The 18523-nt window shown below is 41.4% G+C and overlaps 1 protein-coding gene across 3 annotated transcripts in view; it reads left to right on the top strand.

The window, feature by feature from the left end:
* Positions 1 to 11730, top strand: part of LOC106580748 (RNA-binding protein Nova-1) — a 55625-nt gene extending 43895 nt beyond the window's left edge. For all 3 annotated transcript variants that reach the window (XM_014162114.2, XM_014162113.2, XM_014162112.2), the window contains one exon: positions 1606 to 11730. In XM_014162114.2, coding sequence (XP_014017589.1) covers positions 1606 to 2634 — 1029 coding nt within the window. In that variant the 3' untranslated portion in view covers positions 2635 to 11730. The remainder of the gene's footprint in view (positions 1 to 1605) is intronic.
* The last annotated feature ends 6793 nt before the right edge of the window (positions 11731 to 18523 follow it).

Below are 18523 nucleotides of genomic sequence, written 5' to 3'. Positions count from 1 at the left end.
AATGTGTTTTTTAATTTATTTATTTTTTAAACTAAAATAATCCCTCAATTCCAATGCATGGTTATTCTTCATCACTGTCACAAATAAATATGTGAATAAAATATTTGAATACAAACACAAAATAATATTTTCTGTTTAATAGTTTGAAGTCAAGTCTTGATCTCCCTCTGTCCCTGCTTTCTGTTAATTTCCCATTTCTATAGAAATTCACAGCCAGCAAGGCTACAGAATCAAGGTTACAGCAGCGCCTCTGTAAAGAAATGTTGATGGTTTTAGGACTGCAGCAAACATTGAGAACGTGTAAAGATCAAATCCAGCCACACAAAAGGAGAAACATGGAGTCCATGCCAATTACTAGCCCCATACTTCCCCTGTACACACACACACACACACACACACACACACACACACACACACACACACACACACACACACACACACACACACACGTCTCTCTCTCTCTCTCTCTTGTTCCTTCCTTTTCTTTCTTTGCTTTGTCCTCCAACCAACACTCACTTGCTTTTCTTTTGCCATTTTTGTAAAATATATTGAAAGAATCGTTTTGTAACTGTTTCCACGTTGTTTGATATGGACATATTGTAGGTAACCTGTGAGACTTTAGAACAGAAACTCCTCTCATGTATCATCCTTACCTAGTAGGTTTATTCAGAACATTGTGTGACTTGCGTTGGTACAAAACTACCCTTGTTCAAAATACCACTACAGTACATTTAACGATCATAAATCATTTGTGGTCCTTATCAAGTACATATCAAGTACTGTACTTATTAAGAAAAAATAATTTTTCCCCCTCCTTACTCTCTGCCCAGCTGGCAGCTTTTCTCTAAAGTTGTATAACAAAGGACAGTGAATGCGTGAATATGTTTCAATATGGGTGTTTATGTGAGAATGTATCCTGTTTATACAGTACATAGTATACACATAGTTGTATGGAGAATTGTTTAGTGTGTATGTGTGTGTGCACGCTTGTGTGAATTTGGGGGAGTCTAGTTGCTACGCATCACTTCGACTCCCTTTCAGTACCCCTTGAATGCTGGAGCTGTGTTTCCATGGTAACACGGACCCCTGGGAGTAGATGCTTTTCTCCAGGAGCCTCTTCATAACCACAGATTCACAGCTCAGGAAACAAAGAGAAAAAATACACTCTTTCTCTCTCCCTTTCTTTCCAGAAACTACTCGCTCTGTCAATGTTATAATGTTTGGTCCAAGGAGTAAAAACAACTCACTCTTATTTGTCAAAAATGCTACGCCGTAAAAAAAATATCTTGAGTGTATCCCCCTTTTTGTGCTTTTATTCCCCTTTGCTAGCCCCCCCTATTTCAAGCTCGATTCACTCTCTTTTTCTCTGTCTGTCAGGTATTTCTAACGTATTCCCTATTTTCACTCTTTGTTGGTTATCTTACACCCTTCTCCATTGTTCCGGGTTATTTCAAGCTCTTATCTTGGTTATCTCTTTTCTTCCATTCCCTCGCCCAGTCCCTTCCTCTATTCAATTGATATCACACTTCTGTCATGTGGAGATACAATGTTAAAGCAGTGCGGTAACCATCTCTATGTCCTCTCTCTCTCTGCTCCTCTCCCCAGGCCAAGCTGATAGTGCCAAACAGCACAGCAGGTCTGATCATTGGTAAAGGTGGAGCCACAGTCAAGGCCGTCATGGAGCAGTCGGGCGCCTGGGTGCAGCTCTCCCAAAAACCAGAGGGCATCAACCTGCAGGAGCGAGTGGTCACCATTAGCGGAGAGCCCGAGCAGAACCGTAAAGCCGTGGAGATCATCGTTCAGAAGATCCAAGAGGACCCCCAGAGTAGCAGCTGCCTCAACATCAGCTACTCCAACATCTCTGGCCCTGTGGCCAACTCCAACCCCACCGGCTCCCCCTATGCCAACTCAGCCGAGGTGAACCCCGCTGCTGCTGCTGCCGCCGCTGCCACAGCCTCCAGCCTCCTGGGTCAGGCCACCATGCAGAGTATGGGCGGCTTCCCCACCACCATGGGTCCCAGCTTCTCAGGCAACGACCTCTTGACCATCACCTCTGCCCTCAACACGTTAGCCAGCTACGGCTATAACACCAACTCCCTGGGCCTGGGGCTCAACCCCGCCGCAGCCTCAGGAGTCCTGGCCGCCGTAGCGGCTAGCGCTAACCCCGCCGCGGCTGCCGCTGCTAACCTCCTGGCGTCCTACGCCAGCGATGCCTCCACCAGCGCAAGCCACCAGGCCGCCTCCCTGGGAGGTTTCACCCTTGGCTCGCTGGCCGCGGCCACGGGGGCCACCAACGGCTACCTGAGCGCCTCGTCCCCGCTGATGGCACAATCCCTGATGGCCACTGAGAAGCAGATGCAGGAGGGGGCCAAGGACGTGGTGGAGATCGCTGTTCCTGAAAACCTGGTAGGAGCCATCTTGGGGAAAGGAGGGAAAACGCTAGTGGAGTACCAGGAGCTGACTGGAGCCCGGATCCAGATCTCCAAAAAGGGAGAGTTCATTCCCGGCACCCGGAACCGTAAAGTTACCATAACCGGCTCTCCCGCGTCAACGCAGGCAGCTCAGTATCTGATCAGCCAACGGATCACGTATGAGCAGGGTGTGCGCGCCACCAACCCACAGAAGGTGGGCTAGAAAATGAGAATGGAAAGGAAGAAAATGAGTGGGGGCTTGGGGAGGAATGCAAAGTGAGAGAGAAAGGGAGAGGAGAGCAAGAATGCTGGAAGGAATCATCCACCCGTTTTTTGGTGTTTCAGTATTCAAAAAATTATGCGATGCAAAAATTTGCTCGGGGAGAGAGGAGAAAGTGTAACGCGGAAAACAAAGGAAAATAAGGTGTAAAATGTAAATACGGTTTTATTACTTAAGTCTTGATGTTTCGGGATTTTTTGTTTGTTTTGTTTTCTAGTTCTTTTGTTTTTTGTTTGTTTGTGTATTCTCCGGACAGTGGTGAATGCGATTTTAAACTGGCATGCTGCCGCGCTGCAGTTTGGAAAAGGGGGGCGGTGGGGGTACTGGGGGCCGACCCCCATGGAATCAGCCCCTTCCCCACCCCCACCCCCATTCCTGTGTAGCTCACTGATGTTTTTCTTCAGATTTGCCTTCAATTTCAATTTGCCCCTTACCCTGCCCCCCACTTTTCGCCCTCCCCCTACAAGGGTCTGATAAGACTGCAAACCAGTGCTTGGTTAGAGATCTAAGGAAAATTCCTGTAGTTGATGACATCCCCCTCCATGCCCCGATCCCTCGCCCCTCTCCCAGCCACCCCCACTCTGGTTTGAGCAAAGGAGGGGACGGGAGAGATGTGCCCAAGCCTTCCACACATGGATTATCCTCGTATCCCTATAGCCTCGCGCCTTAGGTTCTGATTTAGCCAGATGCATGCTATGCCACGCTCCATATTTATATCCGGGATGCTCGTGTTTCTTATGTAGGACGAAGGCAGAGACGCATGGTGCATCTCATTGGGTCAGAATTCTAGCGTAGCGCAAGAGTACATATAGAGGTTGGGGCATTTTTCTCAACAAGGTTTGCAGTCTGATATTATTATTATGATTATTATCGATATCATCATCATTATTTATTAATATGATTTCACCCATAACGTTTGGTATTTTCATTGTTTTTTAAATCTGTAAATTCAGGTTGACATGAATGTAAAGACTATTTTTGATTTGATTTGTTTAATTTAAGTGGATTTAATAACATGTCACATAGTGTAATATACAGTATGTCTTATTTAAGTCCAGTAAGAAATGGAGTATAAGCACCACTGCAGTGATGATGAAGAGTAAGGGTCAGCTTTGATATCCAGTAAAGAGCAGAACAGTAAATATTCCATTTAAAACACACACACACACACCCTGTGATGCCATTTCAGTGCTAAAAAGGGATTATAACATATCTACATGGCAGATTACGGTGAAATCAAGCAGGCTAGTCTCTACAGTATATACATACATAGCTGCAAAATGAAAATGCCACTTGCACAACAGGCCCAAGAGCACCGTTCACATTCTGGCTGGGACGAAGCGCTCTAATAACGTCAACCCAAAGTTGTTTCAATGTTGTCTGAGCTCAGATGTCTTTCCTCCCTCCAGTTTAGCCTGTGTCCCTCAACATTGTGAAAAGCCAAAGTGTTGTTGGGACTGTAGGGCCATAGGCGTCTCCACTGAGATATCCAGCGAGCGCTGCTCTTCTGCCTGTGGCACTCTAACAACACTCTGTCTAGACAGGCCAGGCGAGAGACCAGGAACAGGGGCACTTAGAACCTAGAGGTGGCGACCCCGCCAGGATACGTCCATACTACTGAAAAATACAAACACTGAAGATGAGAAAGTTGATCTCACTAGGGTCCATGCAGTTTGCCAGGCCTTGTCTTTTTTGCGAGCAGAGCTATTGATATTTAGAAGTTGCTTTCCCTAATACTTGCTCTTATCAAGCAGTATTCTTCTGTCCACGGGGGGGAATGTAACGTGCTACGGTCTGTTGGGCGTTAACTACAGCTAAGTCTAATGGTTGTGGGTTATTCTGCTTTTGGCAAACTGCAGGGACCTCCCACTACACGTTCCATGCAATGGATACTGCCCACTAACCTATAAGCTGCTATGATTTTGTTTTTTTTATCTTGTTTTTTTTGCAATCGGAGTACACTGAAGTTGATCTTAATGCACTGTGAAGTGTGGGGATCGTTTTCTCTGCCCGTGAGGTCAGGGTTGTGTTCTGTAGGGAGCTTTGTCACAGGCGTATGCGTTATTATGTCAGGGAAATGTACGCATATGAAATACCAGGCGACTAATCATATCTCACGAACAGAACTCTATTTGCAATACAATATCAGTTCTCATTTAGATATGCAAGACGAGGAAAGAGTATTCATGTTTCTAAACACTACATTTAAACCAGGATCCTGGATTGAGGCGTTGGATGTGCTTTGACTCAGTTTGGCAATGAAAGTAATGGGGTTGTAGAAACAGTCTCTAATTGGAGGATGGGATTGGGGAGGAGTGGCAAGTGTGCATGTTCAGCTTTTGCTATTCAAAGACAACAATAGTTGGAGGTATGTGGAGTTTTATCCCAGTTTTGACAGGGTTGCTCTAATCGTCCGACTTCCCTTTTTATATTTGCTGTTTTCACAAACAGTTGAAATTGATATATTCTGTTAGCCAAATGAAAATGGCTGGCTAACCTAAAATGTGATGACTTATAAAATGCCAAAGGAGGAAGGGGGCACATTTTGGTCGACCCTAAACAATCTAACTTGGTCTGGTAAGGGAACCTATCTCCCCAATTGGACATTTAGACACTAATGTAAAGGAAATCTATCCAATGGTGGGCTCTCTCACTATTATTCAACATTGGAATGTTTTCTCTATTGTCTATTGGAGCGACAGTGAGCGCGTATCTCGACAGATTGGTAAGGAGGCTTCTTTATTCCCATCTAATACCATCCACTTTCCTCACCCTCCAACCCTTGTACCGCCGTGCACCCCATACTTACACATCAACCCAGAGCCCCCCTCTCACATCTCTCCATGGGTGATAATGTCTGGTGTTACGATGCATGTCTGTTTGCCCTTCCAGACCACAACTACTACAAAACAATGACTGTCTGAGTCTCCTAATGCTTTGAGGGTAGAGAGGACAGCGTCGCCTTGATTGTAGAGCTGAGCATTAGAGTCTAGTTAGTGACCATTTTGCCAGCAGCAGTGAGAACAAATTAGTAGGTGACAGTGGAAGTAGGAAAGAGAACCTGCAACCAGGCAACTAAGAGAGAAAGATACCAACTGACTTAATTCTGTCAACCCAATGGCCAGTGGCTTGAAACCATATTTTATATTGTATGTTAATGACAGGAGTGAAAGCATTTGCTACATTTGGAATGCATGGGCAGATACATACAGTACATTCATTAACACATTCACATAGATTGCGAGTAGAATAAGGGAAATACTGCTTGTTGAAGTAATGAAGAAATGACAGAGATTACTGGATATAAGCGATACTAAAACTGTGACAAATCAATGTGAACGTTATCAAATACAACAATATCAATTACCTGTAGTTGGAGATCACGAGAAGGTGCCAACAAAGTTTGTCAAAGGATGGCTTTGTTATCTTTTTTATCGAATTCAACAAAATTACCCCATGATGATGGGGTTTTAGGGCGTCCATTTTTTGTTTGGTTTGTAATTGAGGGGATGTAGATAAAATGTGATGAGTACTGGAAGCAATATATGTAGTAGCATGTTGTCCTTGTATTGTCTTTTTATTCTGTCTGTTGTCAAAGCTTTGGATTTACCTAGATGTTAAAATAGATTTACCTAATTACAACTTTTTTAATTTGTGAAATTGCTGCTATTTAATAAGTGATGTACTAAAAATAAAGTTAAAACATATCTGATTGGTCGTTTAGCAGGATGTTGTAGTTCCCAGAGGTGTGCTAAATGCTATACATGCTGATAAGATAATAATTACTGTAAAAACAAACTCAACAAATAAACCTGTGCCAAAATAGATCTTTTAAGACTGAAACTAAAAATGCGCGTGATTTAAAAAACATTACATGAAAGGAAACATACTTTTATAAGAAAAAAAATGTGAAAAGTGCCAAACGAACCATATTTATAATTGTAAATAGAAGGGAATGGTACAAGAGACTTTTTTTGTGTGAGTAAAATCAATTAAAAAAAGAAGCTTTTTAGTTAAACCTTTTAATGCCCTCTTTACTACTATGTGACATAAAATAAGGGATTGTGAAGGAAGGGAGCCATCTTGTTAGCCAGTTATCCAAATTTCCTTGAATTCTACAGTACTTAGACTCCGGGGCCAGAAGAATCAATGTATAGATAGATTAGCATGGTTAATGATACACATGATATTAACATTCTTAATACAGCCTTTTATAGTTCTGAAAATGTATTTTGTGGAGATAGATGTTATCTTTTTTGCACGTCTATATTGCATGATATCAAAGTGAAGCGTGGACAAAAAAAAATGTAAGAAACAAAAATTGTAAAAAAAAAAAATTAGGCGGTGTGTTTTGTTCGTTTTGAAGACAAATCTTTGCATGCCAACAATGGTAAAGCAATTTAATTTTCCTTGACACATTTTGAAACGTGTGTTGTTTTCACTAAAGACATGCAGGGACTTAGTCCATTAGAGCAGGGCCACAGTGTAATTAGATTGTATGACTGGATGAGTATTTTGTGAGAACATTGTCTAGGCATTAAAACATTCTTAGAGAGATAGGAACAAACTTTTGATCAAACATGAAACAATTCTGGGTTTTTTTTTGCTGGTTGAGCTTCTTTTACTAAAACTGCATTATTTAATTCCGGATCACATTTTATGCTTTTTACCATAGATACCGAGATATTGTCCATGAATGTACTCACCTCTGCATAAGTTTGCATATCACTCTTTGATCATGACTTCAGGGCTTGAGTGTCCATGTGTTTTGTGTGAATAACTAACATCAGGTAGGCCAGATCTGGCCCTAGTGTCATTCTAACCATCTGTTTCCCCTTTTCGCTCCCTCTGAGCTTGATCTCTTGTCTTGATGTAAATATGCACTTTATATTTCTCATTTAGACAGATTTCTCATTTAAACCCCCATCTCCTAAAAGGAAACTAGGAAAAGTATTTTGAAGTGTCAAGCTAGGCCGTGTGTAGACACCATGTTTTTTTCACTCTCTGTTGCTGTTCAGCTTTGTATTCCTCAATCCCCTGGGTCTCTCTCCAGAATTTGGGACAAGGTGTGTTTTACTCTCTATTCAGTGAATTTGGTCTCATTACATGATTACACTTTCTATGACAAAAAGTTCTAGGGAGAGAAAAAAGGACAAATATTGCCAATATTCCTCATGTTGTCCATTGCCCAACTGTCATTCAGTTTCACCATTAGACAACTGAGTGGTGTTGGCATGCTCAAAAAGGGATTGTAAATAACGAAAGCTGGTCAGCCACAAGAAAACATAGCTTTTCCTCATTTAACACAGGATTTTGCCTTTTGTATATTTCTGAAGCGTTCAATGATCTAGAATAGTGTCGAAAAGGGACACTCAGTTTAAACTATAACCAAATTGACATCCCTGTTCCTAGCGATGCCTCAGTTGCAAAAGAATGTCAGCATGAGGTATACTGTATAGCTCTGTAGAGTAAGCTGAGATGGGGGTTTGTGCAATAGTGTAGTACCTTGCTGTGCATGTGCTATTGTCTGGCTCTTGTGTCTGTGTGTCTGCAGTAGGTCAGCGTCATGGTGTCGTTCCCATGTTGCTGGGTGAACAGATCTGTTTTGTGATGTGCAGAGGAATGCAAACTTATGGTTCACCTGCTACAGGTGACATCATTGCTTTTCAGTTGGTGTGTGGCTACTAGTGCTCAACTCCAAAACCTCACAATGCCCCAACCCCCGCCCTCCTCGCTCTCACCCGCACCCACCACCCTTAGCCAGACATTCACGGAACCCAGGGTCACACTCTTGAGCTTGTACCCCATCGAAGCACCAGCAATTTTAAACTGCATTTGTCATATCACTGTTCAGTTCCTCTTTATTGTTTTTCTGTTTTTTATTTGTACTACGCTCTCTAACCTAGACCAATTATAACAAAATGCCATTCATGTGTATCCTGTTTACTCCCCTTTTCTCCTTTTTGCACTTTCACTGCCCTCCTTTTCCAACCACTCCCCCACACTTCTGCTCCGATCCCGCCACACCACCAAACCCCCCACCTCCTCCTCCTCCTCCTCCTCCTCCTCCTCGAGTTTCTCCCGAGTGCCAAACAAAAACAGTACCATTCCAAACTTTTTTGAGTTTTCTTGTATGTTGGACATCCATTGGACGCACCCATGAAGCCAGCATGTTCCTCCATAACATGATGTCAGTCATGACGCCTCAACATTACCCAAAAGAAACAGATCAAAAACCCCCGAGCTAAAAGCAGACCTGGATTAACCCGGTAAAGGCTGGCTACCTCTCATAAACTGCTTTTCCTAATTCTCTATCATCTCTTCAACCTCCAGGACATCATTGATTGTGTGCCATAGTGTTGGGGGCACTTGTCACTCTCCTCACCCCCAAGTCTCTCCATTTGATTTCGATGGGAAAAATAAAAAATCCATCTCTAATGACGATTTTTTTTCTTTAACATTAAACCACACTCAGAATGGTGTGAGGAGTGTAATCGTCAGCTGCGCAGCCATCCTCTGTCTTCTGAACTTTGAACTTTTCACCCCTCATGAACTTTATTGACCTTCTTCCTCCCCTTCTATGTTCATCAAACTGTTTGGACTTAAATCTCCATTCCATCACCAAACCTATTTGAGACTGTGCAATTCTAGTTGAAATTATTTGATTTTTTTTGTTTGTTTCTTATCAGTGGGGCAATTCACAGAGATAAAGAAGGAAAAATCATCCACAAAAGAAATACAGACAAACAAAAAAAACAAAACAACTGTTTCTCCACAATTTCATTTTTCTCTCATTGTAAATATTTTTGTCAGGTTTTGTTGAGCTGTAAAGAGAGGCGTGTTCAACAGAATGGGGCCGGCAGCATAAAATCCACTTAGTGGAAAGAGGAAAAGAAAGGTGCACCTCATACATCTACTCGTTTGTTCTGCTACGGTAGCTTGTGGTCTTGACATTGGTGTGACCTGCTGTATTTGTTGTTGTTTATCGCCATGCTAGCTCCACTTAGATAAAAGGATATAAAAACGCAACAGATAATTAAGTTCTGGAGCTGAAAATCCTCCTCATGATAGAATTGTTTACATTTGCTACCGTAGCTGTATTCGTTGGTGGTTTTGTTTCGCTTAGTGTGAGTCGTAGTTATTGTAATGCTTCGTAGTGGAAGAACATATCAATGTGGAGAACTTGCTGGGCTCAGCACCTTACACTAAATGTGGGACACACAAGACTAGGGGGGAATAAACGTGTCGCTCCCAAACCACAAAAAGGAAGTTGAGTCCTCTTTAGTGCAATAGAGTTACTGTGGTTTACATGATAGAAGTGATATAGTTTATAACTATGATTATGTTAATTAGGCATATTGTAGGTGGGTGTTGGTGAATATAAATGCCAACATGACAAAGGTGCCCGTAGTACCAACTGAGACATATCTCTCTCAGTGAGTTTAGTACAGTTAAACTGACTGAAAGTATTCATTTGACACAGCTAGACTGGACTGACCATATCATTGCTTAGCTTTGTGCTCCACTCACAAAGTTTTATGCTGCCAGCCTCATTTTCTGATAACACTTCATGAGCTATTTATTTTCAACCTATAATATACTATTAATAAATGACAAGACAACAAGAAAAAGGGAATGACTGGAAAGGTGAATTATTGTTTTGTTTTTTAGTATTTTAGTGGTTGCTTTTAACACCATTCATTAACTGACTTAAAGAGTATTGAATATTTAATGTAATTGTAGTATTGTGTTTGTAAAAAAAAAAGAAAAAAAAGTAGTGAGTTGTGTTTATTGACTTGTGGATTACCAGTGAAGTCGGCAATCTAGTGCTAATATATATTTAATCTTTTTTTAAGGATTATTCTTTTCCGACAGCAACAACAGTCATTATAAATGTTCATTTTAGCATCACCTGTCTTCTGTTGTCTTATTCTTCACCTCCCACTACACTCAGTCTCATCCAAGTAACACATTGCAAGTTTGTGCCTGAAACCATGTGCTCGGTCTGGGGGCGGGGCCATAAGGTATGAGCGACGTGTGTGTGTGTGTGTGCGCGCGCGTGCGTGTGAATGGAAAGGCTGCTATCTCAGCCTTGGTGGGTGTTCTGTCCAATGTCCACCAAAGCTAAAACCTGGAGGGCTTCCATTCACCAATGGAATCCCCTGACGTTATAGCTGGAACTTCATCATGTGACCTGAGTCGACTCTATCGTTCATAACCCTCCCACCCAACCACTCTCCACCGCTACCCTATCCCTGAGTCATCCCCTTACCACACGTCATCACCATGTGGTGTTCTCCATCGATAACATACTACTCGACCAGATCCACATTAACATGTCTCCTCCATGTTTCCAAAAGGAGCGCGTTGCCAGTCAACCTGCTTCCCACATGATACTCAACCATCCTCTCTAGCTGCCGGGGCCAGGCCAATCAGAAATCGATTTGTCTAAAAACAAGAGGATAGAGAGAAAGAGAAATAGTGATTCTCAGGGTGTCTCCTTGATCTACCTTTATATCCTGCGTTCTGCAGTTGTCCCACTTTATTCTGCCCTAATGATTTCTATGGAGCCCAAAGACGACGATGATTTCCATGTTCATGTAATGGTTGCTTAGCAATTATTCTGAGGGATGATATGCACCTACTTAAAGGAGCGTGCAAATACTGTATTGTTTACAACCTAAATGAGACCAACGCTGTTGAAAAAGAATGTGTAGGACAAAAACAAATTCCGTATTGCTAAATGATGACATTTCAACGACAATTTTTGTGACATGAGTTAATGTAATTATGAGTCATTGCATGGTACTATTTTTTGCAATGAAAATATATATTTTTTGAACTGTTAGAATGGATGGTACATTGTCAAATTCGTGCAACATTTAGACGCTAATAATAAAACAAATGTTGGTGTCAGTGTTAATGTCACCATCAGGAGAGGTTTTGGACCAATGAATGGCAAAATGTTGTAAAGGTTTTGTTCATTTGTACATGGTAATAATGGCTCAAATAAACCATTGAAGCTAATTGTCAGGTAGACATCATTAGTCTTACTAATTAATTAATCAAGGCCCACACATTGGTTTACCACATTAATACTCAAAGAGGTGCTTGGAAAACAGTTGATATTGGACAGAATACAGTTATTACTATAACCAAACCCCAAAAGAGGTAAGTTAAACACCCCTACTTCTGTAATACAATGTGCACCTGATATTGGGGTGTTTCACAAACACACGTTTACCCCAGGCAGAAAGTATATTTCAAGAGGATTTAGTTATATAAGGAGGACATGAATGACAATGTTGGACATAACCATGTTTTTGCTGAACGAGCATCAGGAAATCAGGAGTGTTGCAGCATAGCAATCAGAGGTTATGAAACAATCTGAAGGGTTGGGACTCCTCTCACCTCATCCAGTACACCCAATACATTAGAAATGACACAGTCAAGATGTTGCTCTTTGACATTCTCATCCTCCCACGATCACTGTGCACCAACCAGTTCATTCAGCCAGCAAAAACCACCCCCACATTCACCATGTCTCCACAACCAACCTATCCGGACCTGCGGATTTAGGCAGATCCAAGCAACTTCTGGCCAATGGGCTTAGACCTCTCCATGCATTGGCTATTGGTTTATTGACCTGCAGCACAGCAGAGTCTCCCGGCATATCAATATTCACAGCATGGTCTGAAAACCTAACCTGTCTCGCAAACTTTCTATACACTAAAGAAGTACCTCCAAGGTTCAGAATGAAACAGAATTGATGGTTTACTGCACACACCTCCCAACGTTTGTAATGAGCCCCTGAGCTATCTGATAGAGCAATGTCAGAACTTTGATGTGCCTTTCGTTAGGCGCTACTGTAGATGTGTTTGTTTTGTCTCCTTGATAGCTTTGTAGTCATACCAGAACTTCAATGAACTGAAAGGAGGTAAGTCATGAGATTAATGGAGAATAACTGAATGTTAAAGGGATAGTCACCCCAAATGACAAATTGGCACATTGGTTCCATTACCCTGTAAGCAGTCTACAGACAAAGAATGACAGCAATCCATACTTTACTTTTTAGCATTTGTGGCACAAATCCCATTACTGTCATGGGACCGATATTAGCATTTTTCATGCATCATGTCCAAATCATCCAAAGTATCTAAAACTGATTGTGAAGCTCAACAAAGTCACATATATGTTTTGAAAATGATGCGCAAAAAATGCTAATATCGGTCCCATGGCCTGAATGGGATTTATGCCACAAATTCAAAAACCTTAGCATGTGGAAACAGTGCCAAAGCATGGATTGCTGTCATACCTTGTCCATAGACTGCTTACAAGGTAAGGAAACCAATATGTCATTTTTGGAATTTGGGTAAACTATCCCTTTAAAGGGTGTGTTTGCGCTGTATTATTCACTCTACGGAATACCACTCAATCTCTGCAAGCCTCATTTGTGGCTTGTGTTTTTCGTGAAAACCTCTGGGCATCTGGTGAAGCCGCTACAATGACAGATTAGGCCCCTCCATATCCCTCCCATCTATCTCTCCTGCCAGTGGGACTGGAGTGGTGGTAGCTTGTGCTTCATCTTTGCCAATGCAGCCAATCCTGTTAATTGTGCATCTCTCCTGCCTGAGGCGGTATTGATTTTCCTTCTCCTAGCTGCTCTTTTTCCATTCCCTTGTTCATCTGAAACCCAAGAATCCCTGTAAATCCCAGACCAGCTGTTCCATGGAATTCCCTCGTCCTGTTCGGAAGTTAGATAGGAGAGGTAGGATAGGCATAATGCCTTGTTGCTTTCGTACAGCATCTTGTCGCTGAGATCTCGGTGCTTCTCCTCAACTGCTTCTCAGCTGATGCTAGTGTTGGCTAACATCCTACTCAGTTCTAGAGGACAGAGAGTGAGAGACAAAGAGTTTGCCCTAATACAGTATGCTTGAGTCTGGAGCGACTAGACTGTGCACCTAGTTGCACCCTCACCTAAGAACAAGGACATCAAAATCAACTCCAATTGATAATGTCATAATAACAACCCAGTCAGGACTTGACCCTATGGGGTCCATGGGATAAAATATAGATAATCCCCCTCATAGATAAGATGATAGCGATTTATTATGTGCCATAGATACAAAGGCGGGGGTGGTGGGTTGCTAATAATTATTTTTAACCTGCGTTTTGCACAATCAGATTGTAAATCAAACCTGCTTTGCCTGTGGCTACAGTACAGTAGCATTAGTCACACCACCATACCTACTGTATGTAGCTGTTCAGATTTCTGTCTGCAACATCACACCCATGTCCACTCACACCCTACTGCGCCGTTACCTAGGTCGCTGGTAGGGGGCTGTGCATTTGCCAGAATAAACACAACATATGTTTTGAATTTATAAAATACACAAGCACTTCATCCTTGGCAAATCACAGTGCTATACTGCCTAATTGAATTCCATGGAAGCTCATTTCTATTCTATTCTCTTGTGCTTGGCTATTCCAGGCACGGATTGACACAGAGGATAAGAATAATAATGTGTCATAACAGCCAATGTTTGAGATTTGTTCCCTTACGAGATGTTTTGACCAAGAGTTAAGAGAAAGTTCTGACCAAGAATTGCAGAGAAAATTCTGACTAAGAATTAACATAGGTACATAGACATTTGATTGACTTTAAATTAGTGAGTACTTTTATCCTGTGTTTATATTAATGACAATTTCACCCTTCCCTCTGCTTGAATCAATAGATAAATGTCTTTTTAATGCAATATTTTGTATCAAAATGAGGGAAGACACATTTTCAATTATAGACTACATCAGATTTTAAAGTAGTGGCTGATAAAGGAGATTATTTGTAATTTAATTAAATCTGAAATTGGAATGTATATTTTTGACAAACAGAATGCTATTTGTATTTCGACTGCCTGTGGAAGACCACGTTTCTGTTCTAACAGTTATACCACAATTTTGGCAATTTTACAGGGACTCAGGTCAATGTTTGGGTTATTTCTTGAATGTTTTCATCTACTTATTGCATGTTTGTCTAGGAAACTAATATGTTGTCTTTGATTGAAGGAAGATACACATTTGTAGACTGTCACAAGGCTGAAATCTTGAAACTAAATCAACACTTGTCTTTCAGCATTCAGTTGTTGCTGTCTCCCATTTGCGTGTACCTTCTATGCATTTTAACAAGTATTCACCATAAAAGTGATATCAAATTCCTGGGCCTGGAAATAAACTTCAAACCACTGAGCTACAACAAATCCCAAGGTTGGAGAAAACCTCAACGGACTTCTCTCACTAAAACTTGCCGTCTGTGCTGGTACAAGAGCTGCCCATCTTTGACTAGCAACAACGCTCAAATTATTCTCGCATCCTAAGTAACTAAAGTGGAAACTGGCTATTGTCCTCTGGCAACACTTTACATTACATAGGCATTGAACTTACTAGCCTGTTACAGTGTAATAGGCTGTTCCACAGGTAGTTACATTGGCATGAGACGGGCCTATGTAAGGACAGGTGTAGCCAATGATTTTATAATTATGGTACTTTGCTTCACGGGCCAGTTTATAGATTATATTTCCGAGCATTTATTCCACAGACCAAAATGTATTCCATCTGGTTGATAATTGTCTTTAAATCAAATTGATTTAGTAATTTATGCCAGTCAGATAAGCAAAATACTGAACAATGATTGTACGTTTTTGTATGTTTTTATTTTTTATTTTTTGCTGTTGTGATATTTCTAACCAACATTACAGACTAAGTTTAAAATAAGAAACACATTTCATTCTTAACTATTCCAAAAAGTATTTGAAATGTCATGAATGTTTGATTATTATGTGTATAAATACAAATGAGAATAAATACGTTTAAATTGCGATGCAAAAGCTGTGATTTTAAAACACTGTAGCGTGTACAGTGATTCCTTTATCAATTTTATGATACATGATATGTTCTGCAATCTTGCAGTTGTTGTTTTTCAGTTCTTGAGCATATGCTTTAATAAATACATTTTCTACAGTATACAAGGGAAGCCTAAGTAGTGCCTGCTGTATTATTCCAGTATCCTATATGTGAACTGTCTCTGTGTGGTTAGTAGCAACATGATCCTACAGGGAAATAGAGTGGGTGACAGTACATCCAGCATACCAATAGAATTCTGAGCCTGGGTCGATTGAAAGTGGATTTGCATAATGAGAATGGTTTTTGGGTGCATATAATTTTCCAACTGATGATACTCTGCATGTGTGTGTTTTATTAATGAGCCCATCTGAAATTATTTGGCATGTAGTACCTGCAGGAAATCTGAACAACTATGATACCAATGGACAAAGGAACACTCTGTAATGACATCAGGTAATTAGCACGAAACAAACGTTTTCATTTGGCTGAGGGAAATGACAATGCCATCATTCATTTCAGTCCTTTCAATAGCTTTGGTATCTTAATGTTTGTACGGTCCTAAACTGTCTTTGTATACGATACTTTGTTTCATTAAATTACCCAAAGGGAGCAGCATACGCTGTACTTTATAAATGCTCACATAATTGATTATCAACCATAGCTGTACCATGTATAGTCATTGTTCCAGCAATTTGTGTTATACAGCTAATTTGAACAATTACAAATCAAAGCAGCCAGGAATATTAAATGTACACTGACTCACCCATTTGCTTAGGATAATGAGTTCCAGCCAGGGCTTGCTAATCGATCACAGAGGTGCAACACTGTGATTTCCTTACAGAGACGACAGGGTACTATTAGGTACTCTACACTGGTCGATACAGACTGCATGGTGAAATTCAAAGTCCTTCGACACCAACCGACCACTCATCACCTGACGTCTGGCTTCATGTCCTGCTACAGACTTATTTTGTACACCTGCCACCCGGAGACTTTCCAAGGATTGCTTTAACCCTAGAGGCACACATTAGTCTTTTTCGGGCCTCCAGAAACACAAACATAATTTACCTTTCTATGGAGCCCTGGCCTGACACTTAGAAGGCCTCAGATGGAAGATTCTGCAACATGCCAATGAACCATTAGGGAGAAGCCAGGGGAGCTCAAAATGACTTGGCCCAGTTTGAGACAGACTGAGGCAGTTGTGTGGATTTTACTCCCATGGGCTGATGGGTAAGGAGCTGCTACTTTAACTTGAGCAGGCACACAGAGCAGGCACACAGGGACAAGAAGGTAAAGGTTGAATAAAGTACACGAGGTAAGATATTATTCAACTGGGGAAGGTCATAGACTAGATATATTAAGTAGGACACAAATAATACTAGCCCTTTAGATTGAACCCATCCAAGTTATTATAGGCTTTATGGCCATTCAATAAGTCAGACTAATCAAATCAGATAAAGTGGGCAGGAAAATTAAACGACTGCTATTTATTGGAGACCAAGACGAAACATAATGGTTAGATAATTGACATCTGGCAGCAAAATCACTTATAAAAATACATCAACTGTAAACTGAACTGACTTTTAAGGCTGAGGATTGAAGGGTCACCTGTGTATTGCCCAGGGATACAAAATAATGGATGAACATCACACAGAGAATTTAGAATGACAGGGTTATTTATGCAATACTTGCAGTAGACATAATCCTGTTTTACATAACTCAGATTATAGAGCCTGCTTTCTGAGAACTCAGAAAGTCCAGTTTCAGCCTAGATACATTTCTGCTACTATCATACTAAAATGTATGGAGTACTCTCCAATTGTAGGACCACTAATATGTTAATATCCCCGACTAATCAGTGATTATTTAAGGGAAAAAGTTAGCCTACTGCAATCTTGACCCACTTAATTCAAATGTGATACTATTCTGAACCAAAACTTCTGGTTCAAGCTTCATGCATACTGTAATACTGAACATGGCTGGAGGAAAAAGCCTCTGCCATATTTGTCAGTGGATCACACTCTAGGGTTTCCACTTTGAGTCATATAAAATGCCCGTCCACCGTTCCAGCGACAGCAGCAAGCACTTGAAGGTTAAACCATACACATGGAGGAGGTATATAAAGCACCCGTGACCCATTTTCCTCCTCCGCTTCCCCATTTATCTAGTTCAACCCTAAAACAACATGGAGACGGTGGGTGAAAATATGTACGTGTGCGTGTATGTGGGGTGAGCTACTGGACAGACGGAACCATGTGGGCATATTGCTGCCCAGCGGCAGATGGGTGCACAGCAGGGTTGGCAGGGGCAGCGGAGGCCCTCCTCGACAGGTTACGTGCTCCTCATCAAGCGCCCTGGCCCCTGAAACCCGGCCTCTGACAACGGTCCCCCAGGCCACACGAAGAGACAAAACTGTCAACAACAAACACAAACAAACCTCATCCACTACTAAAACACACTGAGCTGGTATGACAATGTATACAAGGTTGAATTAGCAACACGGCAAAACACATTGAACCTTCATACGAGGTTGAATTAGCTACGCTGCTAAAATGTAAGGATGTTGTGATTCTAAATAGAACAACATTTTTTTAGGGCTGTATATGACGTGATAAATTAAATAGTATAGTACACATTTTTGCTAACAATGTAGGTTTGATTCCTTCTGTTAAATGAGATGCTATGAAGTCTTGAAAGATCGCAATTGATGAGAGACAGTGAGATGGTGCATTCTTAAGGACTAAGGTATGGTGTCATCTGGTCCATGTGAAGTCCCAGGAGAAGAAAGTGCTGCTCTGCCCTTGAGCAAAGCACTTAACCTGCACAGCTTGTCCAGCTGTACAGACAGATCAGCTGTGCAGTCCACTCTGAATAAAGGAGGAATTACAGTAACAATGGACTGTAGTTATGTGATATATTTCACTGAATTCAAGTC

This window comes from Salmo salar, chromosome ssa20 (assembly GCF_905237065.1).
Source record: "Salmo salar chromosome ssa20, Ssal_v3.1, whole genome shotgun sequence".
Classification (NCBI taxonomy): Eukaryota; Metazoa; Chordata; class Actinopteri; order Salmoniformes; family Salmonidae; genus Salmo; species Salmo salar.
Note: the sequence above shows the minus strand (reverse complement) of the source record. Positions and strands in the feature narration are given on the sequence as shown.